General features: G+C 42.6%; 3 protein-coding genes across 4 annotated transcripts; 1 reads left to right on the top strand and 2 right to left on the bottom strand.

Annotated features, from left to right (window-relative positions):
- Positions 1-1554: 1554 nt before the first annotated feature.
- LOC133003130 (bridge-like lipid transfer protein family member 2) lies at positions 1555-19223 on the bottom strand. Of its 2 annotated transcripts, none has more exons than XM_061072741.1 (40): positions 19096-19223; positions 18411-18551; positions 16623-16749; positions 16405-16454; positions 16166-16307; positions 15967-16085; positions 15791-15851; positions 15534-15717; positions 14646-14769; positions 14433-14557; positions 14262-14329; positions 14027-14163; positions 13567-13685; positions 12961-13154; positions 12373-12670; positions 11773-11978; positions 10637-11687; positions 10338-10529; positions 9924-10126; positions 9618-9736; positions 9300-9523; positions 8966-9156; positions 8755-8854; positions 8426-8625; positions 8040-8337; positions 7800-7957; positions 7451-7657; positions 7249-7348; positions 6887-7069; positions 6613-6734; positions 6342-6497; positions 6058-6179; positions 5795-5975; positions 5610-5696; positions 4478-4588; positions 4251-4386; positions 3898-4022; positions 3486-3587; positions 3012-3146; positions 1555-2824 (listed from the first exon to the last, which is right to left on the bottom strand). In XM_061072741.1, the coding sequence occupies exons 2-40, from the start codon at positions 18479-18481 to the stop codon at positions 2639-2641; spliced, it is 6714 nt and encodes a 2237-aa protein (XP_060928724.1). In that variant the 5' UTR covers positions 18482-18551; positions 19096-19223; the 3' UTR covers positions 1555-2638. The 2 variants fall into 2 exon arrangements, with proteins under 2 accessions (XP_060928724.1, XP_060928725.1); XM_061072742.1 differs by having other exon boundaries at positions 18411-18548.
- Positions 19224-20355: 1132 nt separating this feature from the next.
- Positions 20356-22823, bottom strand: glod4 (glyoxalase domain containing 4). Its single transcript, XM_061072858.1, has 9 exons — positions 22661-22823; positions 22489-22538; positions 22272-22392; positions 22037-22181; positions 21679-21815; positions 21473-21559; positions 21265-21378; positions 21093-21179; positions 20356-21008 (listed from the first exon to the last, which is right to left on the bottom strand). The coding sequence occupies exons 1-9, from the start codon at positions 22748-22750 to the stop codon at positions 20943-20945; spliced, it is 897 nt and encodes a 298-aa protein (XP_060928841.1). The 5' UTR covers positions 22751-22823; the 3' UTR covers positions 20356-20942.
- A 1137-nt stretch (positions 22824-23960) lies between these two features.
- Positions 23961-27682, top strand: mrm3a (mitochondrial rRNA methyltransferase 3a). The gene is made up of 4 exons (XM_061073532.1): positions 23961-24352; positions 26010-26254; positions 26345-26506; positions 26592-27682. Exons 1-4 carry the CDS (start codon positions 23961-23963, stop codon positions 27176-27178), a joined length of 1386 nt encoding a protein of 461 aa, XP_060929515.1. The 3' UTR covers positions 27179-27682.
- Positions 27683-27974: the final 292 nt, after the last annotated feature.

Raw genomic sequence — 27974 nt, 5'->3', positions numbered from 1 at the left:
ATGATGAGACTTTATCTGATCCTCAATTTTCTGTCCTATTAAAGTCGTCCTCCATGGATTTGCGAGTGCTCGTCTAAATAGGTCATCCCAAGTTGGACATAATGTATCCAGGTGCAAGAGCAGGAGTGATCTACTTCACACTGCAGTCTCTGACCCTCCAGAGTCTTCTGAAATACATTATTATACCTAATTGTGCATCTTCTGCAGTTTCATGACAAGGCACCTTACTTCATTGCTTCAGGAAGATCATGTGATAGGACTTAAAGGTCCAGAACAGCGGTAGACCGGTGAGATTGTTTAAATCCCTGCAGCTCACATTTAAATGGTTTTGCAAAAGCATAAATCAACTATGTTTATCAAAGCTTTCAAAGACATCTCATGGTCTTCTTCAGAAGATGAAATGTGCTCATCTGTAAAAGGAATTGGCTCAACTGTGAAGTCTGGACATTCAGAGAACAGGTGGTTCTGGTTAGAGAGCAGTTATTGACACAGTACAATAAGAACAGCTGAAAGATATTTAATGTGCAGTCACCTCTCCTGTAACCAGTGACAACAACAGAGACCCCCACAGGAGCTGTTGAGACCAAACTGGAAACAAGACGATTAATACATCAAAAGAACAATAAAAAGCAGGAATCAGACGTGTGTCTAAAGGAAAACAAGATACAACACATGTGCTTCTGGAGAAAAAGCCTCTGAGAACACAAACAGTTTTATGTAAATCACATCACAGCTGCATCACGTTCAGAACTGGGTCAACTGGCTCCGATGGGAGCAAAACACAGGTGGGGCTCTGACAGTGATGCAGTAATAGGCAAAGACGCAGCTTCAATACAATCAATACAGAATAAAAAATAAAACTACTTTCTTGTCCCCTCAGATTCTCATTAATTGTCCTAATCTTGATTTATTATATCGTTTAATCTGTGTTGTTTCATCAATGTTCTTTTTATAACAAGAGAAAAACCAAACAAACCACAGCGAACCAGTCCAGGGAAGACACTGGAGCTCCATCGGCCACAAACGATAACTTCCTTTCAGTGAGATTATTCTCCAGAGAGAAACACTTGTACTGAAGCGTCCCACATATTGTAAACGCTCGTCCTCCTCGTTTCAGGCGACGTGGGAGAGTGAAGTCAGACACTAGAAGGTGACCTGGATAACAGCAAAACACTCGGCAAGTTCTTCTAAAATCCATTTACAGAAAAAATAAGAATCATGAACTTCACCTAAATAATGGATGGATATAAATAAATAGATGGTAAAAACACTGAAAACTTGTGCAGCTACTGCAGATGTGAGCTTCACCCGGCGCCCTCATTAGATTGCAGTGTACCTCCTTATTATCCAGTGCAGATATTTATGATCATACTGGAGGATCTATGGCTCTACAACAGTGACTATACTGTGGGAGCAGAGGGGGGCAGGACAGAGGGACAGGACAGGAGAGAGTCCAACTATGACACCAGGACTTTATTACTAGGACTTACATTTATTAAAACTCACAGAACAGTCCCTTTATTTTGATTCTGCACAAAAAACTCCAACACACACTGAGAGACTAGAACACTTTTATTGACAGAGAAACAATAAGCCACAGAGCCGATAGAAACATGTGATATCCTCCTTTTTTCATTGAAATGTTTAGCGCATATTTTCTTCTTCTTAATAGAAATGTGAGTGAAATAAACAAAGCTTAGCAGCGCAGTTAGACAAGTAATTTAACGCAAAACAACCATAATTACAAAAATATCAAAATACTTTGCATAAAAAGTGCTTTAGTGACAAAATTACAAAAACATACACTCAGCGATTAGCGGCAGCATATTTCTGTTTGCCACGAAACCATCACACTGAGCACCGCGCGGTACGACAGGAAAACGTTTCAGCTGCTGTTCGGATGTATTGCACTGAGATGAGGTTACAGTCAGACAGCGAGCTGAGGGGGTTTCTTCGATGGGAAAAGGCCTTCGTGTCTGAGACAGTCATTCAGCCTCGAGCAACCTCTATAAGCTTTATTAAAACATATTTATATATTTATTTATGACATTTCAGGTCTAAGTTTTACAGCTGACAGCGATGAAGGTGCTTTCAGTAGAGTCCTAGTTACTCCCCCAGACGTGAGCTAGCGTCAGTTCCTGAACCAGCAGGACCAGTTGCTCTCAGTATTACAGAAGCAGAGGAGCAGTAACAGTGAAGTGCTACTTACACACTGTAGATCTTCCCCCGCTACATTCACTGCAAACTGAGGGGTCACTAGTTTCAAAGTTGCAGAGTGTTTGAAATGCAGAGACTTTCGATGGAGCACAAATAAAGAAGATAAGATAATATATTTGGTCAAAATGGCACCGTGTTACTCCTGGTGCTGAGTTCCCTTTCAGGGATTTTGGGCATAAATTCAAATCTCAGGAGTGAAAAATAAAAGTCTTTAACTTCAGCAGGCTCATATGATACAGTAAACTATTCTCAATAACAGTTTGAAATGCTCCACTCCCTTTTCCTTGTGATTCAAAGAGACGGGCTGATATTCTGACCCTAACCAGGTCGGTTTTTACACCTGGCCCCTGCACTGAGGATCCGTGGTGGCTCGTCCAGTTGAGCTCAGGCTCGGTGTGAAACGTGTGGAGTGTTTGTTGGTTCACTTGCGTCGACTGAAGATACTCTTTTTACTGGAGCTCTTGTCTCCAGCGCTGAGGCCGATGAGGAGCCGCGCCTTCTCGTCCTCCTCCTGCTGCTGCAGGCTGTTGTCTGACTTCCCCTCAGACGCTTTCCCCCGCTGGTCCGAGCCCGCGGCCGGCTTCAAACGCAGCTTCTCTTTTATCATCTGGGCAAGAGGAAGCAAAAGAGACGACTTTCTTAATAAAAGTTTTTTCAGTGTCCTCCTCCTAGTCATTCTAGGCAATGGCAAATAAAATAACTGAAAACATTACACTGATATTAAATCTTAAATAACAGATCATGTGGTTTTAAACTAGAGGGTAGAGGGGGATCCAGAAAACAGTTTTGTGTACCTGTGCTACAAGAGCTTTGCGGCTGTCTCTTTTCACAGCCATGGCAAAGTCGAGCCACGTCCAGGTGTTGTTGTGATACTCCAAACAAGGCAGAACCAGGTTCAGGTCCTTCCAGTCAACGCTGCTCTTTTCTCCCTGAGGAACACGAACATTTCAGAATAAAACAGGGATTTAACATTAAACCATGATCTAACTGGGATAAGAAAAAGTCTTGACTTAAATCAGAAAGGGAATTCAACAACGAACACATATTTGTCTTGTCACAGTTTTTTTTTACATACAACACAACTTCTTGTTTTGTTGTAGCTTCATTGTAGAGATGTGCTCTTGGCCCCCGATCACTTATTCTCATCTCACATCCATAACGTTTTTACCTTCCTCAGCAGGGAGGCAGAATTCAGCTCAACATCTGCCCTGCTCTGTAAGATGTGTGTGAGTAACCCCCAGTAACTGATGCTGCGCAGAGGAACCCACCTTGTAGCTGACACAGAGGGGCACTTGTGGAATCTTGACGTAGATGAAGGAGTTGTTCATAGCAGCTCGCTCCTTCATTTTGTCAATGTCATCAACAGGGTGCTGGTGGGAGGAATATAAAATTATTTATTTTTGAGGAAGAATAATATCCTCTATCAGTTTTTTTCCTACATGTAGTTTACATTGCTCTGAATTCTTAAAATTCTTGAATTATTATTTATAGCCTCCTTCTCTAATGCGTCAATGCAATAATTGTATGTGTAATAGAAAGGTGAAAACTGTTCTTTTTTATTTTATTATACATTTGTTTTGTAACTAAAGCTACAAAAAATAAAGCATAAAAAAACAAAACATTATCCTTCATTTTGTGTTGTTGGAGCTAAACACAATGAACCAAATAACGCATGACTACCTCTGGAGGTTTCCTGAATGACCTCCTGACCCCAGCAGAGCGGTTCAGTCCCTGGGTGACACCTTTGCTGGGGCCCATGGCGCCCATGGTGTCCTCTGACGACTGTCGAGCCTTGACAGTGATACCTGTGACACAGACCGCATGGACATCAGCACTGTGGCCTTTGGGTGACTCTGCACCCTACACCTTAAACTGCCTCTGGACCTCTCACACAACTCTCAAGGTCACAGACAAAGCTACAGCATGACATAACACTGTTAAGAGCACTTCAACACCAAACACACACCAGTCTGCAGGCTTGTGATGACACACAGTTTACTTGAGTCATAATTCCACTGTTGATAAAACCATACCAGTTGTAACCAATCTGAATTTGTCTTCCTCATCGGTGACCTCCTCCTCCTCTACATTTCTTCCAGGGAAGAAAAATCCCATCATTCTTTTGAAGAACTGGTACATCAGCTGGATGGTGAGCGGCACCACATTCACCTGATGATGAAAAGGTTTTGATCATTAGAAGAGAAGAATCATTCAAATACAATCTACACATTTCAGATTAGCTGCGTGTGAAATTCCTCACCTCAAAATGTTCCTTCACTGAGATTCCACCCACTGGGGGGCGCACTTTACTGAAGATACGCAGGGCAAACTGGCGTCCTGACTGACAGTTACTCTGAGGACGAAGCACGACCTAGAAATACAAAAGAGTTTTTATCTTCAGCATCATCATATCAGAAGCTCTAGTTGCTGGTCCTTGTAAAATCTTCCTTTGAGACATGCGCCGAGGAAACGCATTCAATTTGGGCGTTGATTCCCCCCCCCGTCTTTAACGTTATTGTCACTGATTTCCCAGGGAATAATTCATGGATCTTGATGAAAACAATCAGGCATAATTAGGTGATGTCTATGAATGAGTGCAATCTGGTTCGTGCATATTCTAGCTTGGTGTACCTTTTGGAGAAAAACGATTTCACAACCACAAATAATTAAAGATAAAAAGAACAGAATGGAAAAACAACTATGATGTTGTGAGTGCACTTGTAATGAGGCCTTGTTCGCACATGCATCAATGAATCCCTGCATGCAACACTAAATATGAAAGAGTGATCCCATCTGTACACACAAGATGGAGTCGACACAGACATCACAGTCTTGTCCCCGTACCAACAGTGTACATACCCTCACACGCTGCACAGAGGAAACCAGGCAGAGAGTCAAATGTGAGTTAACACTGCATTTTCAGCTATTTTGCACATATATATACGGCACGTTTGTTTTATCTACATCTGAGAAATGTAATGCAATCAATTTTGATTGACACCGTCAGAGAGGTGTCAATTTAACTGTACATGTATGTTTATTATTGAAATTGTAGTTTTCAGTGGTGTTGAACCGAAGGTAGATTTTGTAATGTTTTATAAACATGAGCAATACCAATGAAATGCAGTCCAGGACAAAACCACTGAAAACTCCAACCTCGATAAATAAATATAAAAAATGATTATTCACTGGAAACCTGTTATAGTGATCACGGATATAGTGATCAACTGTTTCTATGGATCAAAAAGCTAGGGAGAGAATTGTTCCTATACAAATTATGTTTAAATAATTTGGTTATAGTGATCAAGTGATCTGCATACAGTGATCATTTTGGGTCTTTTCATACACGTTTGGACTTTAAAAGATGTATTTATTATCATTAAGTTATTTACCTTGTATGCTGCATTGGGCAACAGGTTGTTCATTGTGAACCACCCAAGCTCCAAAAGATGCTCGGCCGTGTCATCAGACTTGTTTAGCTGTGAGGACAAAGTATTCACAACAGTGGTGAACATCAATAATGATATATGAAAATCTCATGTTTCTTGTTTCTGCTGTAGCTGTTTGCTGAGCCCACCTTGCTGTACATGAATCTCTGCAGCTCCAGCTCAGCGATACCAAGCTGCCCGTCCTCTTCAGTCAAACACCAGCGGGCCTGAGCAAAGTAGAACTCGGTTCTCCTCACCACACTCACATCCTCTGGGGGCTTACGCAGCTCCAGCTTGTTTGCACGTTGCAGCTGGAAGTCCTTAAAACACCTGGAGGAAAGAAAATGTGTGTTGTTTTACATGTGTTCCACATCTCTACAGCAGTGAATGTGTATGAGCGCTGATGTGAGACCTGATAAGAATGTTGAGCTCTTCACTCTTCATCTGCATGTCATTCTTCTCCTGGTTGAGCTGGTTCTGTAGTCGGGTGTTGATCTCCATCAGTTCATCACCGCTCAGCTCCTCGGGTTGTGCCTGCAGGATGAAGAGGGAAAACACATGCTTATTTAAGTGCAGACCTGGTGGAATTTTTAACGTATTTGTTTGAGATTTCATACCCAGGTTCTTCACAATAATGCTTAGCTGTCAAACTGTCCGAACTGTTCTGCTCATTTACTTTTTTAGCTAAATGCTCACCCTGATGTTGGAGTAAATCTGCTTCTCAAGGCGTCGGATCTGAGCGAGATGCTGCCTCACCGCCTCCTGGAGATGCAGAATGCTGCTGCGCTGCTCCTCTGGGTTACTCGAAATTTCCAGCTGGAAACGGACTCGCTGCTTTTTCTCACTGTGCTCCTGGACACCATGAGCAGGGGATAAAAAACACACAATGAGCGAAACTGAAACACTGGTAAAGACATAGAAATCTTCTATACATCTGGATGATACGACAACTGACGGTCAAGCCTACTTTGCGTCTTGGCTCCACGTGTAACAACAGGTTGTTGACAATGTCCAGGATCATAGCGTACTGAACAGGGTTAGTGGATATCTCAAGATCATGGTGAATGAGGGTGAAGGTGTCCACAGCCCCTGGAAAAAATAATTATTTTTAGACCTAATGCATAATAACAGTGACAATCTCATTTTCCTTCTACATTAGAATTCGTGCAAGATTCCTCTCTGAAAAAAAATGGGGTCTTTCCTTTTTTCCCCACAAGAAACCAAATGCACTCGAAACATACCAGCCTGTTTTTTTAGCAGGTCCTCTTTCTCATGGTTATTCCCCAGCTCTGGTGGTTTGATCTGCGTGGCCAGCTCCGGGTTGATGTCGTGACTGTAGCTGATGTAGTGCATCCGGCAGCTACAGCGAGAGATGATGCGCTGAACCTGCTGAGCTTCATTCACTTGAGCCGGCTGGTTCCAATCTACAGTTAATGAAAATGGACAAGTGTCACAGTAAACAACAATTCAGTGAATCCAAATCAGTGTGCAGGTATACAATGAAAACAATAGATGTGGCAGGCAGTTATTTTTACAGCTGTATTTGTATATTCTGTAACATTTCAAAGACTGTGTACTAAGAAAGAAATATTATTGTGAATACCTGTGGTGGTGCAAACCATTCCTCCCACAGCCTGGCCACTCTCCATCAGCTCCAACACCGAGTCCAGGTTACGCTGCCGGTGTTCCTCGATGTTTTTCACCTGAACACGACATAAGACAATAAGGGCAAATTGAAGAGAGCACAGCACAATTTAAGTTACATCTTTAAAAACACCCTGATACCAGGTTAGAGCCATGCGTACCTCCAGCCACAGCTGCCTGTCCTCTTGCTCGGATGGGTTTGGCTCCATGGTGGCAAAGTACTGCATGCCGTCCAGCAGACAGGTCCAGGTGGTCTTCTGCTTCAGGGTGTCATTGTACCAGGCAGGATGGTGCTCACACTGTAGAAGCTGAGCTTTTGCTGCAGACACCAAGACACAGCCGGCTGTCTCTGTGCCTCGCATCATCATCTGGGTAAAGCAAAGTAGAGGTGGATTAAAACACTGGATTATTCTGATAAATAAAGCTTCATTCAAATCACCAGGTCTGGAGAAAGAAGAACTCTAGCTTGTGATCCTTCAATTACAGAACAAATTACAGAAATTAAACTACCTGACAGTTGACTAATTCAATGAACCAGTTGCGGTTGTAGACGTCGTCGGTCTGACAGGCTGCGATGCCACACAGTTGGTCGCTGACACCCGAGTCCTCCTCTGAAAACACCACAAACTTATCGGTTTCCTCGATGAGCTTCTGGAGCATCGATGTTCCTAGAGAATGAGGTGGAAAAAGAAGAGCTTAACAGACTTTTCAAATTACTCTGCTGTTTTCCCGTTCAAGTGATTTCCTCACCTTCATTTTGAGTCTTCTCTGCCCGAGCGACTGTGGGCGTAACTGGTGTTGTGGGAGCTGTGGTGGGAGAGTAGTTGGAAGGAGTGCGTTTGAGTTTTTTGGTCTGTAGCTGTGTGTCAATCCTTAGACCCTTCAAAGCCTCAGTGGAGAGATTTCTCTTCAGCACAGATGCCTTTTTGTAACCGTCGTACAGGGCAAACGCTATGTTCCTGTTGGTGGTCGTCCACGAAGCACGGAGGTCGACCAGCCGCAGTTTGTGAGCGTACGAATTATTTGTCTCATCCTTCTGGTTCACCTCCTGTCAGGAACATGAAAGATGTTGATTATTAATATATACAGGCAGTGTAGAATAGGTTTAAATGTGAGAAATCATTAGCGGCTTTTACCTCCTCCATGCGGTTGCTCTGTCGCTGGTAGCTCAGGGACGACAGGCTGAACAGGTGAGTTTTCTTCACCTGGGCGTTGATCTGGTGGTCGGCCGTCTCATCCCAGGTGGAGGCCATCAGGTGAACCGTCATGTTTGAGAGCTCACTGACCATCTGAGTCACATTCCATTCAGAGATCAGCCTCCTCATCACAGTGCCGGCTGAGATAACACAAACAAACACACATACATCCATATTATAAATACACAAACCACTTCAAGCACTGCTGGTCTCATCTGCGACATCTGTTTAAACAACCTGATCTTCCTGAATCTCTTCATCATCTTTACCTTGAGGAATAAGTCTCTGTGCCCCTCGAGTGAAGACATGGCCTTTGCTACATTCCACCTGAATTCCTCTCTGCTGAGCAAAGGATGCCCAGTAATGCACCTGAAATATACACAATATGGATTAAATACCCAAAGCACATGATGTCCTGCGTTAAAATGACTGAATGCAATTTTTCATTGGGCTACTGGAGGGAAGCCTAAAAACACTTGCTTGTAGTTGTGGGAAGGCGGCTGTGTAGGACATCTGTTTGTAGTGCTGCCCAAGCTTCTTTCGGATCGGCCTAAGACTGTGGAAGAGCTTCCCTCTGCAGATTGGTCGGGATACACCGGTCCAGGTGGCCCAGAAGTTCTGCATCCAGCGCAGAGTGCTGCTGTACAGCAGGATTCTGGGCTGACACGGTTCTGCAAAGATAAAATATAACTTCTACACCACGATACATATACTATACTTATTTTCAGTGCAGTGGGCTTAACCACTGGTCACCAAAATAAATTCCAGGCTTCTAAAGACCTGTTGTTTCCCTGTATGATAGAGTGACATTTACCTGTGCCACAGTGCTGGTTAAGGTCCATGGTGATTGAGAGGTTGAGGTTTTCAGAGCGAAGGGCTCTGTAGGAGTCATGAGCTTGTCCTGAGGTCACGTCTGCAACATTATCGGCACAGCAGACCATTACACCGTGGTGGTCATGGGGGTTTCCATGACAAAGCCATTGGAGGTCAAGGGTCATACACAGGTTGGGTAGACGTAGAAAACAAATGTCATCATACCTGGTATGGAAAGAAAAACCTTTAATTAGTGAAGGATTCTATACAAATTGAGGTAAAAGTTGCATTTAACTCAACCTCTGATGTCTCCACTTACTTTGATGCTGTCCTGACATTCACATCCAAGTCTCCTTTAAAAACAAACTGTCCAGGGTTCCAGTCATAGTTGACCTTATTCCATTCCCAGTGCAAGTTTTCTGTTGTGTTGTAAGGGTCCTGCAAAAATGTGACTCAATATTATTTTTGAGCACACAGTGAAACATTATATGTTTAGCACTTCACAGCTCAAAATATATGTAAATAAAAACAAAGAGTGTGTTAAATGATCACATGTAAACAAAGGAAAGTAAATGAAGGTATATTTTGTCATACAATTTTATTTTATAGATGTCCGGTGTTTTACCTCTGTCGCCAGTTGGTGAAGATTCGCCTGATCAATGTCCATTTCCCAGTGTCCGTGCATCAGGAGACGACTTTTGTCCCACCAAGCCAAGGGTGGCGAGGGATCGGCTGTGGGTTTGGTCAGGAGGTCGACTGACTGGCCGATCAAAGTCCAAGCCGGGTCCCAACATGGCCCCCATACGATCGTGTAGAGAGAGATGTTTGCTGTAAAAAGATTCAATGGGAGACATTAACGTTTATTTACACCAGTGTTTTTCCTATGATGATGTCAAAATGATTATTCACTTCTTCTTTTTAACGATTGTTTCAGTCATGAGCAGATACAGCACATTCAAATCAGGCACAATGAAGAGAGGGATGAAGAGTTCAGGGGTAGTGATAGCAAACTTCCGCAAAGTTTATACCCATAACTCACATTTGAAATCATAGTAGAACTTGAGTGGTGGCATATTCCTTTGGACTGTTACATCTCCCCATGGTTGACCGAGTGGGACAATCTCTTTGCGACGAGCTCTCGCCTGTCCGTCCTGCTCTGTCCCGATCAGACGCCCTGAGAGCTCCCAGTCCCGGATCTCAAACAGGTAGCGAGGGAAGTCTCGAATCCTCACTGGCACAAGGTAATGACAGCAAAGAAGTCAAAATCATTTTGCCTATGCTGTGTTAACATGACACTATAAAAGGGTTTAAAGTAAATATCTTCCAGTTTATTCTTACCCAAATATGCTGTCAGTTTAAACTTGATTGCACGGCACCACTGGACCACCAGGGGGAGTCCTTCTCTGGGGAAGGGACTGATCTTATCAATGTCCCTCAGTTGCTCTCTCACCCTTTCAGGTCCATGAAGAGACTCATCAGCCAGGGCAACCAGCTCCAAGTCTGACACAGTCCACGTCAGCAGGGACTTCCTCATGGGTGTGTTTGCGTAGAGGCGGCGTGAGCGCTGGATGTAGATCTCGATGTGCTTTTTCTCCAGTGAACTATACAGCTCTTCTATTTTTCGGGCAGGCAGAAGTTCTCCATGCTGCTTGCGAAGATCTGCCACCTTCTTATCTAGAAGATGCAGACGCTTTGCACTTTCCTTACTCTCGTCCTTCATCAGCTCGTAGTTGTCTCGCAGCTTGATTTCAAAGACGTCATCCAGGAAGACAAACGAGAACTGGCTGATTTTGAACACCAGGTCCGGAGGAAGATGTTGGACGGCAGATGCCTGGCCCGGGGAGCGATGGAGAGTCTTCAACCACTTCTGCACACTGATGGCTTTGTCGAAGGTGTCTGAGAAATTGTACTGGTACGGGAACTCGACAGTCAACGCAGGACACGTGAGAACCCAGACTGGGTTGTGAGGAGTGATGAGGAAAGGGAACGTTTTTCTGTGCAGCTGCATCTCATTCAGCTCTTCGTGTGTCTCCACATCTAGATCTTTAAAGAAGACGATGTCGTTGCCATCAAAGTTGAAGGTCAATGAAGGTGAGCGTATTTGCATGGAGCCTGCATGCTTGGAGACTGAGAGGCCCTCTGTGTGCAGGAGGATGTAGTTCTCTTCACTAACATGGGCAGTCAAACGTGTAACACCCAGTTCAACACGCACACACAGTCCTCTTCTTTGGCCGGACACCACTTTAGACTCTGTAGGTGTGACTGCAGCGTCCTCTTCCTTCTCTCCACAGAGCATCCGCCAACAAGCCTGAGCTTCGGTCATGTGCTGATATAAGACCATGTGGTCTGGTGGCGTCCATTCACCAGTGAGCTCTTCTTCACTTTGAACCTGATTGAGACATGACAAAAAAAATTAACATTGACTTACCTATTATTTTAGTCCACAGAATTAAAACTTCAAAAGATGTGATTACCTGTAAGGTGTGGGTGGTGACGTGGTAGCAGAAGGTTATCGTGGAGAGTTTGAACACAGGGTGGGGGGTCTGCGAGGCAGGGCAACATGTTTCCATGTTCTCTGCAAGTGTTTTGACCACAGATAAACTCACGTCCTGTAGAGACACGGTGGAGCTCTCTGCAGTGCTCAAGACTCCAACAGTGTCCATCCGCAAAGACACAGCTCCTAAAGGAAACACAAGAAAAAAAGAGATCAGTGATGATCCAACGCCAGCAGAGAATTTTTGCGTAAGATAGTGAAAACATACAGGGACATTTGTAAGAAGAAAGTCCTTTTCAATTGTAATTTTGAATCTTTTCTTTCAAATTCATTGCTCATTGTTTATGATATATTTCAACATTGCAACAATCACTTAAGTGTCACACAAGTCACAAACTAGAAGTTGGTAATAGTCTATTAATAGCCTGAGCTCTACAGCAGTCACATCAATGTCTGCCTTGTACTCATTAAAGAAGATGTATATAAATAGTAGAATTAGGACCTGTCTTTTCAGGCAAACCACCATCTAATACACTACACCTATGTTTATCCAAAACACTCTCAGTAAGAAACTTCTTACCCGCCAGATTCGAGAATGTGAACACATTAACATCCTCCAGGCAGCAGTCCAGTTTAAAAAGCAGGTGTAGCTGTGAGGATGGGATGCGTTGGACAGTTTCATCAGTAGAGGGAGTCCCTAACGCCACATCTGGCAGCTGTGGCCCAGCATCACCAGGGTAACATATGAGGGACAGCAGGCGAGACAGACACAGTGCACATGTCTCTGAAAGCTCCACTTGAAGCCCTTTCAGTTTGGATTCCACGCTCAGACTCGGAGACTGGCTACCCGGATCCATGTGGGGTCGGTTTAAACTCCCCTAGAAGTAGGAGGGATTAAAAATACATGAACATTATGGATCATGTCTGTCAATAGTAAATGTTTTTCATCTTATTTGAGTTTGGGGATGTAAAAGAATTATAGGAAATTAGAGGAAATAGAAAGAGAAAGTAGCTGACAAAACACTATGACGTAGCAGTGTAAATATATAGGGATATACAGTTGGCACCTTTGCTTATGCATTTAGAAACTGTTACAATGAATCTGAAGAGTCACTGCAATGAAAACAAAACAAGTCTCTTGAGACTTCTAAATATTTTGGTTTCTTACCTGAAGACTGAGTGAGTCTAGAATGAGGGCCTCTCCCCACACATGTTTACCAGGAGGGTGGGGGGCTTGTTGGATGTGAGACCCTTGGCCCACCCTCCACCAGAAGTTGTCCAGTGACAGTGACGCACGCTGGTGAACATTCTGGGGCTCCAGACTCTCTTTGTCAACTTTAATGTCGAGAAGATGTTGCAGTTCTGCAGACATGGAGAGAATACATATCACAAAACTACCTGGATTAAAAACATTTGAATTTGATGCAGTCTAGTGATTGAAGTCGTTCTGAATCACAAAGCTGTGAAAAGTCAACAGCGGTAAAAGGAGAATAAGTTAATAAGTAACTTTTAAAAGGCACTCGAACAAAGAGCCTTATCTAATTGAGTTTGTTTGGAAAAGGTTGAAAACTTGCCTGCAGAATAAAAACCATGAAGATTTATTGAAGGAAGATTTGTTGTCATAACAGTGCAGGACTTGCACATGATGTTAAGTAATGAAGTGCTACTGCTTATCACACTGTGTTCAGGTTATACTTCAACGCAATATCATGTGATGTTCACCTGCCTTTGTGTGTGCTCTCATGTGTGAAGTGTGTGGAAGTCTTAACTGTACCTGCACTGGCAGACAGGAAGCCAAGGGCAAAAGGCGTTGTGTCTCCCAGCTGAACGGACACATTAACGTTCGACACAGAGGAAGTGATCATCACAGGAGCATCCAGGTGAGGGAGGCGCCTGAGGGAAAGGAGGGTGGGCAAATAATCTAATGGACTAAACAATAGAATAAAATGATGGGACAAATAATACACAATGAGTGATGCACACACACACACAGACAAAACACGTGGATAAGAAAAAGAAGATAGCAAAAGATGTTAAAATATTATTTCCATTGCAGTGGGAGATTTAAGCAAAGTGGTGAATATAGATATCATATAGAATATATATGCAGAATATAGACTCAATCATTCCAGTAAACTTTGAAGGACGCCACAGAAAATGTGTGGTTATACTTTTCCCAAAGATTTATTACAACAAAGCAAACTATGACTTTATGTTTTGCCTTTGAAAATTACCTTTTTTTGTTTGCTGCTTTCCTGTGAATTAGCTGTTCCCATGGAAATAGATTCAGCCAATGGGAGAACTCCTGGTGACGGTAGTGGATGATGCAAGTGTTTACTGTGAATGACCCTGAGATGTCAACTGAGGTAACCTAAATGTATAAAAACAAAAGAACCATGAGTGACAATTATGAGTCACACATTTACGAAGCTTTCACCAGACAATTTAAACGTCAAGCATCCTCTTAACCTGCAGGGCTGTCTTCAGAGAGTTCAAACAAAGGATTCTTTGCCGGCTCTGAGAGAGGAGAAGTCCATCTGCCAATTAAAAAAGAAAAAAAAGAAAAGGACATGTTATTCATAGCTTTTTCCTCCATCAAAGTCTCCCTGCGTTACGTCTGGTGCCCAGCTGTCCACTTACCCTCTAGAACGAGCTCCAGGCTGCTCTGGGGAAAGCTCAGCTCAGGACTGAAGCTTTTAAGAGGAAGCTGCTCATCGTCACGTCCATAGGAAACCTTTAGAGACTTCAGGGTCCAGTTCAGGTGTCTGTGCAGATGGGAAAAAGTCATAACTAGGGAAATCAAAATGTACAGAATAATATGTGCAGGCAGCAGATGGTAAAAGACTGACTCACCTTTTCTGGCTTTGCATAGACAGGGTTACATTCGTGTTATCAAATTCCAAATTGACAGTGTGAGGAATCAGCTGATGAACCCGCTCCACAGCCTCAGTTTGGATGAACTTGGTAGTTTCCATCTCTAAAAGGGAAAAGTATTACAATTAATAATTGAATGGCATTATTACATATTCTGTATGTAGTATCATGTATAATAACAGGAATACCAGCCAAATAAATATGTTTAATAGTTAAAAACAAGGTACAATACATTAATCCAATTATTTTGGGGGATAGCTAGCAATGTGTATCATCATTTAGACTTCACTAGAGTAAATGTATTGCACTCAACGTATCGTCTGTCTGAAATGGCAGAAATGAGGCAGCTTTTAATTGGCTCAATTGTGCCTATAAAAAATATTATATCCCAGTAAGTATCCTGGGAATTGTGGTCAAAAGTTACTGGAAATGGTGCTTCTTAGGTTTCTCATAATCCCAAAATATTTTCATGAAAATACCAGACTGAGTTTATGTGTCATCTCCTCCTTTTCCCTTGTGACTGTTAATGTGTATTTATATGAGCACTACTGCTAAACTTAACCATGTCTGTGCTACTGGTAACAAAAACATTTCAAGAGATGATAAAATAACACACACAAACACACTTACACTTTTTCTTGCTATTTAAATAATTGTGTAATTACTGCTTTATTTAACTTTGCAGGTTAAAGCTTATCTATTTATCATTAAACATGTAGACATTCAAACACCTACAAAGGTCAAACAGACCTGTATGATATGACCTTGTGGCTACTAACTCGGAGCGTATCAAGCATATCAAATGCTTGATTGTTATTAACCTGTAGTATTTTAACCTTTGACAGCTCACACCCTGCACTTGCTCACCTGATGCATCGTCAACACTCCTTGAGGGAGATGGGGGAAGCAGGAGTTGGCTTAGGAACAGTCCCTCGTGCAGCTCTGCGATGAGGGTCCTCACATTCAGAGACAGGAAACCTGGCTTCATGTCTGGTAGACTCACATCTCCAGACAGCAGCAGGCTCAAGGCCACTTCAGCCAAACATATGTCCTACAGTGGAGAGCACGTTAGTCAAATGCGTTCAACCTGAAACTTATATTTGCCAGGCACTAACATAGCTCACCCGTTGACTGCTTTTAAGCACTTTACTGCTGAGCTGCCCGACTGAGAAGTCCCACGCTAACCTGCAAGAAAGATTAGATGAAATGAATGTGTAGCAACTTCCCTGCTCTGACAATTCTTTCAAAATGAAATGAATGTGGTCCACAGAGACAACAAACAGAAAAAAGATGCAATTACCGTTTACTCTGGTGGTCAAGTAACAAGGTGAGGCCTGTTAAAGTCATGTGCCACAGAGACTCTGACAGTGCAAGGTTCAGCACCATCACATTGATGGAGCTGATGTGGAACGACAGCAGCTGAGAACACAAAACAGAAAATTAGATGTCGTTTACAAATCAGTTTAGAGAAAGACTTGACCGTCAGTGAGGCTCCATACTTGTGACAGGAAGCGGAGCGTTGTCGGGCTGACTGAAAGCCTCCCGGACTTTTTTCCATGGCTCTTCTTCACCAGAGGGCCCAGTGGTGCTTGCAGGTCAAACCTCACTCTGGTTTCACCGACACATAATGCCAGGTATCTCCTGAAAAACACACAAACACACATAAACGTGGTAAATAATAGACGTAAAATCTCAAATAAGTAATGAGAAAATAATTTACATAAACAGTGAAACTTACGGCAAATCCTGGTTTAGAAGTTTACTTGAAATCCATATTCTGTCAATTTCCTGCCATAAAAAGAATCACACACACACAACTGTAGCTCACCAAGTCATACAAAAATGTCCCTTGATATATTATGGGAAAGTGCACACACATGTACCCCTGACGTGGGATCAGACGAACCGTATGAGCTGAGCTCAGGACATAAATGTCATGTAAACACAGTGTCTTACCAGAGTATGATGGGGGTGAAACTGGATACTAACTCCTTGGAGAGAAAACAGACCGATTGATTTGATCTTTAGCTCCGCGTGGAGTGCTGTCTGGAAGAATCGCACAGCCAGGGTGCATATGAGCCACCTAACAACACAGACACAAACACACATTAAATTCAACTCCGAGACCTCAAATACACTAAAGAAACCCCACAGTTCCCACAATGAGCAGCACTTTGGCGTCTGTGGAGAGAAAGAAACCTCTAGAACCAGACTTAATGGGGAGAGTGGAGAAAAATGGGGAAGAGGAGAGATGGGTGGAAAAGAGGAAAGAAGGACTATGATTGCAGCCGGACTGCTTGACGTATTGAAGTTATCCTTCAAAATGTTTACCCTCATCAATGCTGCTAAAACCTTTACCTTGATGATGTTTCCCTACACTTGACATATATTGCACTTCTGTCCGTCCTGGGAGAGGGATCCCTCACATGTGGCTCTCTCTGAGGTTTCAACGTATTTTTACCCTGTTAAAGGTTTTTTTTTGTAGTAGTTTTTCCTTACTCTTGTTGAGGGTTAGGAACAGAGGATGTCTCACAATGTTAAAGCTCTACGAGACAAATTGTGATTTGTGAATATGGGCTATACAAATACAATTTGATTGATTGATTGATTGATTGATTGAAGGAGAGAGAGAGGAGAGGAGAGGACCTGACTTGGACTCTTATCCCGCACCCACGTCTCAATTCTGTGTTACATTAAAGGGAATCTTACCTTTGTTGCATTTGAGAATTACAGCACATTCAAATCATCCCGCCTTCCTCCAATGCCCCACCCCCTCGTTCCCATCCGCGGTGTTTTTTTGAAGAAACTTTATTTACAAGCAGACTTACAAGCTACTGCCTCCGCGCACGCACGTGAGTTTTTGTTTACCAAAGCAATGGATTCGGTAAGTTATATACATTTACATTCACATATGATGACGGGCCCGAATGCGCCACAAGAAGCAGACGGAAAACCTGCATGTCCATGCAGCAAACAGACAGGTCTGTCGGCCCAATAAGGTCCTTCGGTCCGAAGAATTTTATTGGTTGAAGTTTTCACTAAATATTATGAGAGTGAAATAATTGTTTGTTTTTACTCCTGGTGGGTCTGTCTTGCATTTTAGAGTGTCATTACCTTATTAATATTAATTTAACCTTATCCAAAAAAAGTGTAAAAATGCAACAAAGGTAAGAGTCCCTTTAACACACATAACATAACAAAACAGTATATTGCATATTGCACACCCCCATTTATCTCCTGCTTTGCATTTTACTTTTTATTTAACTTTTATATATATCTGTTTTTGCATTTTACTCTTTATTTAATTTTTTAGGTCCTGTATATATATTTGTTTTATATACAGTTATTTCTTTCTTGTGTGAAGTACTTATTGTGTTTTTATGCTTTATGTTAAATGTATGCACCTTTTTACCAAAGAAAATTCCAGGTAGGTGTAAACCTATTTGGCAATAAATCCTTTCTGATTCTGATTCTGTTTCTGATTCTGATTCTGAGAGAGAGAGACCAGGAACAGTTGTGCACCATCAGGTTTAAGCTCTGACAGACAAGGTGAGTGATAATTATGGATGTAGAGATGTTAATAATGACAGCAGCAACTATTCATATGATAATATCTTCTAATAAACATCTCAGATCTGTCCAGACAAAAAAGGTAAATCCCAGTTAGATTAAACAAACTCAATGTTGCTCTGAGTCCTTTCAACAATCATAGCTTCCCTGCAGAGACTTATCCAGGGGTCTCACCTGAAGATGACACATAGCAGCCCGATCCCGATGAGCAGGAGCAGGAGGAAGGAGATCAGCAACAGAGACATGTTGTCCCGGGTCCTTCACACCCAGATGCCGGACATGGGTGTGATCGTCTGGCTGCTGCTCCTTCAGCTGCTGTCAGAAGAGGAAGAGATGCAACTCCTTCAGTTTCACACGTAGCAGCAGCTGGAACTTCTCCCTGTGTGTGTGTGTCTGTCTGTGTGTGTGTGTCTGTGTGTGTTCTCTGGTGCACAACAACCAACAACTCACACCTGACACTTGCAACACCTGTAATGCAAACTCACGATCGTTGTGTTCCTCAGCTAACGAGCACAGCTAGCCTCACAGTGCTAACGTTGTTAATGAACTACAACAGTGTAGTTACAAACAACACGTAGCTGAACTCCACCTCCCACCCCCCCCCCCCTCGAACTTAAACCTAAACTTACCCCTTTAGTTAACTAACCCACAAACCTGCGACTAGTTGACAACAGGTTGTGACGTAGACCCAAACTAACCCCGCGGGTAATAGTTAAAAGACATTTACCGCCGCGTCGCACACACACACACAAACAGTGCTAGCATAGTAGCATGCTAGCGCTGCAGCTAACTTAGCGTTGCTATGCTTTGACAACTCGCGGCCCCCGTGGAGAGAGGGGAGAGTTTAACCCACACTCACCCGGGTTGTGAGGCTCCTCTCCTGGGCAGCATAGTGACCGAGCCGAGGGCAGATCCAGCTGTGAGCTCCGAGCTGCTCCCGGACACAGGAAACACGACGTGGTCCACGACTGAAGTGACAGGAGGAGCTGGAGCATCACCGCCTACAACTCACATTCAGTTCCAACTGTGCACACACACACACACACACACCCACCCACACACACACACACACACACACACACACACACACACACACACACACACACACACGCACACACAGAGAAACTCACAAACACACACATCCACACACACACACACAAACACACACACACACAGAAACTCACACACACACACACAGAAACTCACACACACACACACACAGACACACACACACACACACACACACACACAGACACACACACTAACACACACACTTACACACCTACACACACACACACACACTTAAACAGACACACTTACACACACACTTACACACCTACACACACACACACCACATACAAAGACACACTTACACACACACAGACACACTTACACCCACACACACTTACACAGACACACTTACAAACACACACACACACACACACTTACACACACACACTTACACACCTACACACACACACAGACACACTTACACACACACACACTTACACAGACACACTTACACACACAGACACACTTACACACAGACACACTTACACACACACACTTACACAGACACACACACATACACACACACACTTACACACACACACAGCAAACTCACACAGTGTTAATAAAGGCACATAAGAAAATACAGCAAGTCAATCAGATTTTATTTGTGCAGCCCATATTCACAAATCACAGTTTGTCTCAGGTGCAACAGCCTCTGTTCTTAACCCTCAACAACAATCAGGAAAAACTACAAATAGCCTACAAATCTCTATCAAGAGGGTGTAAAAACTGATGAAACCTCAGAGAGAACCAGATGTGAGGATCCCTCTCTCCCGGGACACGGACAGATGTGCAACAGATGCCACGTGTGACTGAACACATCAATAACACAACAGTGCTTACAACATTGATTAGAGGAAACCGTTTGTAACACAATGGAGAAGTGTGTCCAATTTCAAAATGTTTGTATGTAAGAGAATGTCTGATAGAGATGAAGGGAGCAGCAGTGGTAAATGAATTGAGGTAATGTTGGAGTATGTGAGTCATCAATCATAGTCCACGATCATCCACCACCACAATCCATAATCCACCATCAAAACAAAAGATGAAAAGTTTGATAAATGCTTTATTTCCAGCAAATGTGACATTATTTGATTTTACATATATTCAATGAAACTCAACCACATGACTAAACCATTGCAGCTGCACGATACTGAATGAATCAGTGTATAAAAACCTGTCAACTCACATTGGTTATTGCATTAGCTGCAATTACATGGAACAAGTACAATGGCAACATTAAAGGGCATGTGTTAGTTTGTAAAATTATTTTTAATCGACTCACTGGTGTCAGGTTATATTACTCCAGCTAATCAAAGTACTAAGTAGTGGTTCAGGGGGAAAATAATATCCAACAACAGAATTTTTTAAATTAAGTTCCATTAAATAAGTGCTTTAGCCCACCACTCTGCATTATTGATTGCAACAATATTTAATAGAAAATTATCCATCTAATTGAAATGTCAGTGCAATAGCTCCTCATGTAATTCGTCTTGGGGAAAATAAATAGCATTCTGCTGGCTTCAGGATACTTAAATTAACATGACAATAAGTTACATGCTACAAGAGCCTGGTGCAGCATCTCTTCATCGGACAAACTGATGAGTCATTCGACGATGCACCGTGCCCTCCATCTCACGCTGCAGCTTTCTGTCTGTTGTGCTTGGCAAACCACTCGTCACTTTTATCTTCAGCCATCGCCTGGAAACAAGTTCAATCACAGACACTGTGAATGGTGTGTTGCATATTAAATCTGGAAAAGTAAAACATTTGAGAAACGCTAACCTTGTCGAGGAGGTCATTTCCTTTGGGGTCCACCGTGGACAGCTGTCTGAACGCCTCATCTCCCACAAAGCAAATCTCATGACTGTCCTGAAAGAGACATTTTGCAGTGAAATCTTTTTACTGAGACTCAGATCCCATGATGACAGCAGCATGTTTCAGGTGATGCACGTACTGGGTCAGCCAAGATCACCACTTCTACTGTGGCCTTTCCAGGAGTGTCCAGGCTGACTAATGGAGTGAGAATCTTCTGATTTTCTTTTTTCATCAAGGCTTCAATGTCAGGCAGCTGAGGTATTTAAATAATATGTATTATATTTTTTCAATGATAACAATGAATGAATTGACAAACACAAAGATTTATTAATGTAGCATTATCTTACTTGCTCCCGTGGGCATGAAAACGCTATTCTCCCAAACGCTGTTCCATGATCCACCGTTCCACTGATGTCACGAAGCTCTAGTTTGCACTGCACAAAAACAAACATACAAATTAAAATACATCATCAACACAAATATGAAATACACAATACAAACCATTACAGTGTATTTACTGTTCTTCTTAAAGAAATGTTGATATGTGACTCACTTGAGTGTCTGCGAATCCCATCAGCACCGTTTTCTTTTCCTCATTCTTGTCCATTACTTTCATTCCTAGGAGCGTGGTCCAGTAGTGCGTTGACCTCTGGAGGTCGGATACTCCGAGACAAACCTTCAGCACAGGGTCTGGGAACAAGTGATCAAAGCTTACTGGTCATATGATCAACCACATAGGTATGATTGTTATAAAATGCCTAAAAATCCTCAATGACCAGACAAATCTGTGTTCTCCTCTATGTCTTCAAGATTCATGCTTATAATAACTGCTTGTTTATGCAGTAAAAAACTTTGCAACTGGGTTTTGAAAGGTTATTATTACTATTGTATATTATCATTATATCCCTCACCACTAGGAGGTTGCTCCTTGTCCAGCAAGTAGAAGTGATACCCTCCTGGAGCCTGGGTCAGATACAGGGCCTTCCCCACCTCAGTGAGGGGCCACCCCAGACGCTTGGCGTTGCTCACAGCTTGGCTCGACTGCACAGTGAGGCCCTGAAGCAAACACATGGAAGACAATCAATGTTTTTCAAGGGTTGTGTGGCATGTCCATTCTGTGCAGTGTCTTGATGAACTCTCACCCACCAGGAAGTCAGTGCCAAGCTGATACTCTCCCACCCCATAGTTGTAGGTCAGCTCAGCTACAAAATGGTTCTCCTCTGGACCGAAGCCAACCATCGTCTTGCTCCACTTCCCATCGTAGGGCCTGTGTGGATGCAGGAGAGAAGGGTCAGTACTAAGATCTCTGCAGCTCTTCATAATGCATTCAGTACAAAGTTAGTTTAAGTTCTCTCATATCCACCCATTGCAAGTTGCTTTGCAGCCTTCTTCAAACTCCTCATGGCGTAAAACCTACAATAGATAAATAAAACACATTCATTGCATCGGTTTCAGTGATGCAAGTAATGAGCAGCTGCTTTGTTTTGCAACAGTTCCAAAGTTCATCACTGGCTCCAGTCGCCAGGGAAACGCACCTTCATGCCCAGAACATCTCGGTAGAACGTGGCTGTTTTGGTCCTGTCGCCAACTTTGAAGACAAAGTGCAGCGCTCGTCTTGAAGCCATGTTTTTAATCTAAACGTGTTAATGTGTATAAATATCTGAGCTGCTGATCGAGCCTGTGCAGCGTGCGATTAAGCTTCCTGGATGATCGAGTTCTCTGCCATCGATTGGGATAAAAGTAGAATTCCAATAAAGAAACACAAGCGATTTACAACTTAAACAACAAATCTTGTACATAATATCATAATATTAACATTGTTAATTAAACTATTTTATCTTGCCGAGAAAGAGCACGATAATTTAGCACAAAAACAGTAATATAACTAAGCATACCACCCCTAGCCATTCAGGATAATGGTATAACCCAGAGCATCGTTTTACATTCTATCGCGAGATTACATGTTGGAGCAACTGCAGTTTAAGGTGAAGCAAATACGAGGAGGTGATATTAAATGGAGGAGCAGTGAACTCTAGTTTGTTATAATATAAATGTTTCTACATTCTCCAAGAATCTGGATTATTGGTAGATACGTACAAATATAGTATTGAAAATTCCCCAGCAGGTGGCGCTAAGTATGGGTTGTTGCACTGGTGCAGTTCTGGTAGACTGAAGAAACGAGGCAAACCACGAAGTCGTCTTCTGATTCGATGGTTCAGAAGAACTTAAATTATTGTGGAATATTTTGTTTTATTTATGAAAACAAATAATTATATATAATCCAGATGTGTCTTGTACTTGTACTTGAATGTACTTGTACTTGAATGTACTTGTACTTGAATGTACTTGTACTTATCTTTGTGTACAGTATATCAGTGCCTTGGACAATGTTAGGAGTGTTTTAGAACATGGAGAAAGAGAACAAGGGAGGAAGTTGATACTATTTATCGAACAATGTTCAAATATAACAAACAAAATGCGTTGAGATTAACGTACAATATAACAAATAAGGGATGGGTGCAGCTGTATGAGTAAATGAAAGGTAGCGACAACTTTGAAATCAAACAAACAAACTAATTCATCAAAGTTAAAAGGACAAAACCTTGTTTTCCATTAGTTTCAGGGCTTTGAAAATATACAGAAATTCAAAATAAAACATACTAAATCTAGGTTTCAGTGTCATGTGATTGAATTTGTGAATGAAACTTTATTTATATTTTCCAACGACTTGACAGCACAGATTTAAGGTGAAGATATAACGCGGGCCTATAGGTGGCAGTAACGAGCCACCCTGGATGCCAGCCGTCGTAAACACTCAGAGAAGAAGAAGGAGAAATGGCAGCCTACATGAGGAACGTGATGCTTCTTGTCTCCAGAGAACAAACTTCTTTTCTAACCCGAGGCTGCGGTGCTGCTGTGATTTCTAAACGATACGTCCGCGGGCTGAGGAGGAAACCGGTCCGGGTCCTGTTCCCCGACGCCGAGGAGGATCCAGGGCCGAAGACCAAGCCTCAGCCCCGGGTTGAAGATCAGCATGAGAGGAGGGGGAAGAAGGAGGTGGAGAAGAAGAAGAAGGAGGTGAAGGTCACAGCAACAGCAGCAGCAGAGCATCATGAGGACCGAGGCTCCTTCAGGAACAGGAGGAACGAACCTCCAGAGTCTGTCAGTGAGGACCAGGTCGATGACGTCCGCTTCGAGAGAGCTGCTCCTGGAGACAAGAGACTGGCGTAAGTGAGACATCTGCACACAACTCCCAGTGACCACAACTCCCAGTGACCACAGCTCCCAGTGACCACAGCTCCCAGTGACCACAGCTCCCAGTGACCACAGCTCCCAGTGATCACAGCTCCCAGTGACCACAGCTCCCAGTGACCACAACTCCCAGTGATCACAGCTCCCAGTGATCACAGCTCCCAGAAACCACAGCTCCCAGTGATCCCAGGACGATCCCCTCAGATCAGGTGGGAAACAGGAGAGAAACAGCTGCAGTGTGGGAATGAACTGGGTCTTCATTGACCCCCCAGTTTACCTCCCACACCAGCTGATCAATACTTTACTTTCTTGAGAGAAACATTCAGATAAGTGATAAAAATGCCAAAAATTTATCTCAGGTACCTTCTCAGATGTCAACTTCAACTATTCATTTAATTTGAGGTACAGGAAATAATGAAGGACAATTTAATTACTGAACAATCAATCAGTTATTAGAGGTGGCAGCGTTTCTGATAATGAAAATAACTGTTGGTTGTTGTCTTCCATTTCTCCTATGATGAAATACTGACATTTACCAATGTTTTCTGTTTGTAATTAACATGAACATGGAAAAACTAAAGCTATTTGGTTAAATGAATAATACATTTTGTGAAACAAGAACCAGGCTCCACAATGGAGGATGACAGACCTGTTCAATATCTAAATCAATATTGACCAAAGGAAAATGTCCGGTTGGTGAACCAGTAATTGTTTCCTTTTTTTAATGTAAATCTAATAACATAAAACACGTGATAAAGTAATGATTTATTGTTTTAGATTAAAATACCAAGCAAGATAGCAAACCTACTACAGCATGAATATACTTCTTTTTCTTGGGTAAATCATCTTAATATCGCCAAATATTAGTAAGAAGTTTTTCCCAGTTAACCTCTACCTCTGTCAGAGCCACCATCACAGAACTGCACTAAATATACCTGTCTCCTTGCACTGTGTACCCTGTACAACACTCCGCTCCATATACTGGAACACTTACTTCACATAAAATGTGATATGTGTTAATATAAATCAAATTGATATTATATATCAATTTTATACAATAATATTGTATTTTGCACACTCTGTCTACATATTCTTACACTCATAGTATATTATCTATTGTATAGTAAAATACTTATATTTATACCTCTACTATATATCATATTATATCATACTCTTTGTATATATAAGTCTATATACACATATTTATACATGTGTAAATGTTATTATTATTATATATACTGTTGCTGCCATTATTACTATATACTGCTATTATATTGGTATAATTACTATCATATATAAATATATATTATGTTATATTATATACTGTACTATTTTTATATACTGTCTAACAATAACATTACCATCATGTCATCAGTACTATTACCATCATCTTGCCACTGCACCTTATCTTCCTATTTATCTTGTGTTTCTGTTTTTATTCTTTCTACCTCAATATTTTTTATTTTATTCTATTTTATTGTATTCAAATATTCCGGCTGCTATGACAACTTAATTTCCCTTCGGGGATGAATAAATTAATCTATCTATCTATCTAATATTTCCAAAATAGTGGTTTCTAATTCGTTCAGTCCATCTCACTACACTGTGTCTCTCCCCTGGTCTGTTTTGCAGGAGGTTGGTGAGCGTGGCTCGTTCCAGGACCTTTCGAGAGCACCAGGGTAAGATCCTCCTGGAGGGCCGGCGTCTGATCTGCGACGCCCTGGATGCTGGTGCCAACCCGCAGATGGTTTTCTTCAGCACCGTGGATCGGCTCCGAGAGCTGCCCCTCGACAAGCTGAAGAGGGCCACGCTGGTCAAAGTCAAGTTCCAGGAAATTAAGATCTGGTCCGACGTGGTGGCTCCACAGGGGGTGATCGGTACGAGTCCCCAAAAATATGTTGTTGGTTTATTTTGAAGCTCAGATACTTTGTTTTTGTTGTTGTTGACGGAATTCTCTTCCTCTGCAGCCATATTTTCTCTTCCGGACCCATCGAGGTTAAACTTCGCAAATACAGGCCATTCAGTGCCACTGTCCCTGATATGCGATAACATCCGAGACCCCGGCAACCTCGGGACGATGCTGCGATGTGCTGCTGCTGCTGGATGCCATAATGTCCTGCTCACGAAAGGTAGGAGAGAGGATGTTCTCAGTGCACGTCCCCTATAGAACATGCCAGCACTTCTTTTCACGTTTATTTCTTTTTCCACCAACAGGTTGTGTTGATGCTTGGGAGCCCAAAGTTCTGCGAGCAGCAATGGGAGCACATTTCCGTCTTCCCATCTATCCCAATCTGAGCTGGGATGCTGTTGAAAATCATCTCCCTAAACGTGTGACTGTCCAGGTGGCTGACAGCGGCTGTGGCCCTGACAGGAGTAGAGAAACAGAAGATTTGGAAGCTAACGTCTCCCACAAACCCTCGAAAGCAGGAGACTATGGCTGGGTCAGCACAAGGCGGAGCCACACTGACGTGCACTATGAGGAATACGACTCGGACTCTGACTCTGAGGACGAGGGACTTTCTCTCCCCAAAGTGGACACCAAGCTGTACCATGAGAGCTGGGCTCAGAGTCCCACTGCTCTCGTGATCGGCGGCGAGACGAACGGTCTGAGTCTGGAAGCGTTGGAGTTGGCTGAGAAAACCGGAGGTCAGAGGCTCTTTATTCCTGTGGTTCCTGATGTGGACAGCTTGAATTCAGCCATGGCCGCCAGCATCCTTTTGTTCGAAGGCAGGAAGCAGCTGTTAAAACTCATCCAATCTGGAAGGAAATGGAAAACTAAAGCTGAGGGGCAGCTACCATGAAGTTCCCTGTAAATTACATTGTGTGTCCATGCCACGTACTGCTCTGCTAATAATAAAACACTGAATTGCAATCATGGATTTCATTTGGAATTCACATCAAGTTATTTCAAGCCTTTTTTTTTAATGGCTGGAACTAAATTAATGACGTTATTTAAAGATCCGATTGAGCATGAATATAAAAGAAAACAATTAGATTTGAGTTTAGGTGGCTGTGGCCCAGGGGGTAGAACGGTTCGTCCGCTGGTTGTAACCCCCCCGTCTGCAGTTCAACGTGTCCTTGGGCTTGATATGTGCTTGAGCGGGTGAATGTGACTTCTTCTGTAAAGTGGATAAGACTTCAAAAGCACATAACAAACCAGGTCTATTTACTCACCAGGTTGGTCTTTGCAGCTACAGCGTCAAATATGCACAACTCCCTCCACTTGTATACAAAGTGTTTAAATAAAGTTTCCAACTCAGCTGATGTTTGCACAACCATCTGCAATAATAAATGCAACACCTGCATCTTTGAGGCCATGACTATTATTTTAACACTTCTAACAAATGAGGTGAATGTGTATTTTTAAATATCCAAGAGCTAACTTTATTGATAGAACATAACAGGAACAGAACTCGGTGCTTGGCAGTGAATTTTTTAATGGGAGTGTGAGAAGTCGTGACTGAAGTAACAGATAAGAGGGATTTATACATTCAACACTTTTCTAAAATGCCATTTTTGTGCCTCCAGGAAACCCCCCCGGCCCTTTTCATCACAGGATCTTCACAGAAAATCCTCGTAATGACTTTGAGATGAGAA

This window comes from Limanda limanda, chromosome 6 (genome assembly GCF_963576545.1).
Source record: "Limanda limanda chromosome 6, fLimLim1.1, whole genome shotgun sequence".
In the NCBI taxonomy this organism is placed as follows: domain Eukaryota; kingdom Metazoa; phylum Chordata; class Actinopteri; order Pleuronectiformes; family Pleuronectidae; genus Limanda; species Limanda limanda.
The sequence above is the reverse complement of the archived record's forward strand: the minus strand, read 5'-3'. Positions and strand labels throughout refer to the sequence as shown.

Excerpts from the sequence above, each read along its gene's own strand:
- LOC133003130 (XM_061072741.1), bottom strand. The coding sequence starts at position 18,481 with ATGTCTCTGTTGCTGATCTCCTTCCTCCTGCTCCTGCTCATCGGGATC. Across the intron at positions 6,498-6,612 it reads ACGTGGAGCCAAGACGCAAA|GAGCACAGTGAGAAAAAGCA; the intron begins GTAGGCTTGACC and ends CATGGTGTCCAG. Across the intron at positions 3,147-3,485 it reads CCCTCTGTGTCAGCTACAAG|GGAGAAAAGAGCAGCGTTGA; the intron begins GTGGGTTCCTCT and ends CGTGTTCCTCAG.
- glod4 (XM_061072858.1), bottom strand. The coding sequence starts at position 22,750 with ATGGCTTCAAGACGAGCGCTGCACTTTGTCTTCAAAGTTGGCGACAGG. Across the intron at positions 22,182-22,271 it reads AGCTTGGCACTGACTTCCTG|GGCCTCACTGTGCAGTCGAG; the intron begins GTGGGTGAGAGT and ends TGTTTGCTTCAG. Across the intron at positions 21,009-21,092 it reads GAAATGACCTCCTCGACAAG|GCGATGGCTGAAGATAAAAG; the intron begins GTTAGCGTTTCT and ends ACTTGTTTCCAG.
- mrm3a (XM_061073532.1), top strand. The coding sequence starts at position 23,961 with ATGGCAGCCTACATGAGGAACGTGATGCTTCTTGTCTCCAGAGAACAA. Across the intron at positions 26,255-26,344 it reads GGCTCCACAGGGGGTGATCG|CCATATTTTCTCTTCCGGAC; the intron begins GTACGAGTCCCC and ends CTTCCTCTGCAG. Across the intron at positions 26,507-26,591 it reads TAATGTCCTGCTCACGAAAG|GTTGTGTTGATGCTTGGGAG; the intron begins GTAGGAGAGAGG and ends TTCCACCAACAG.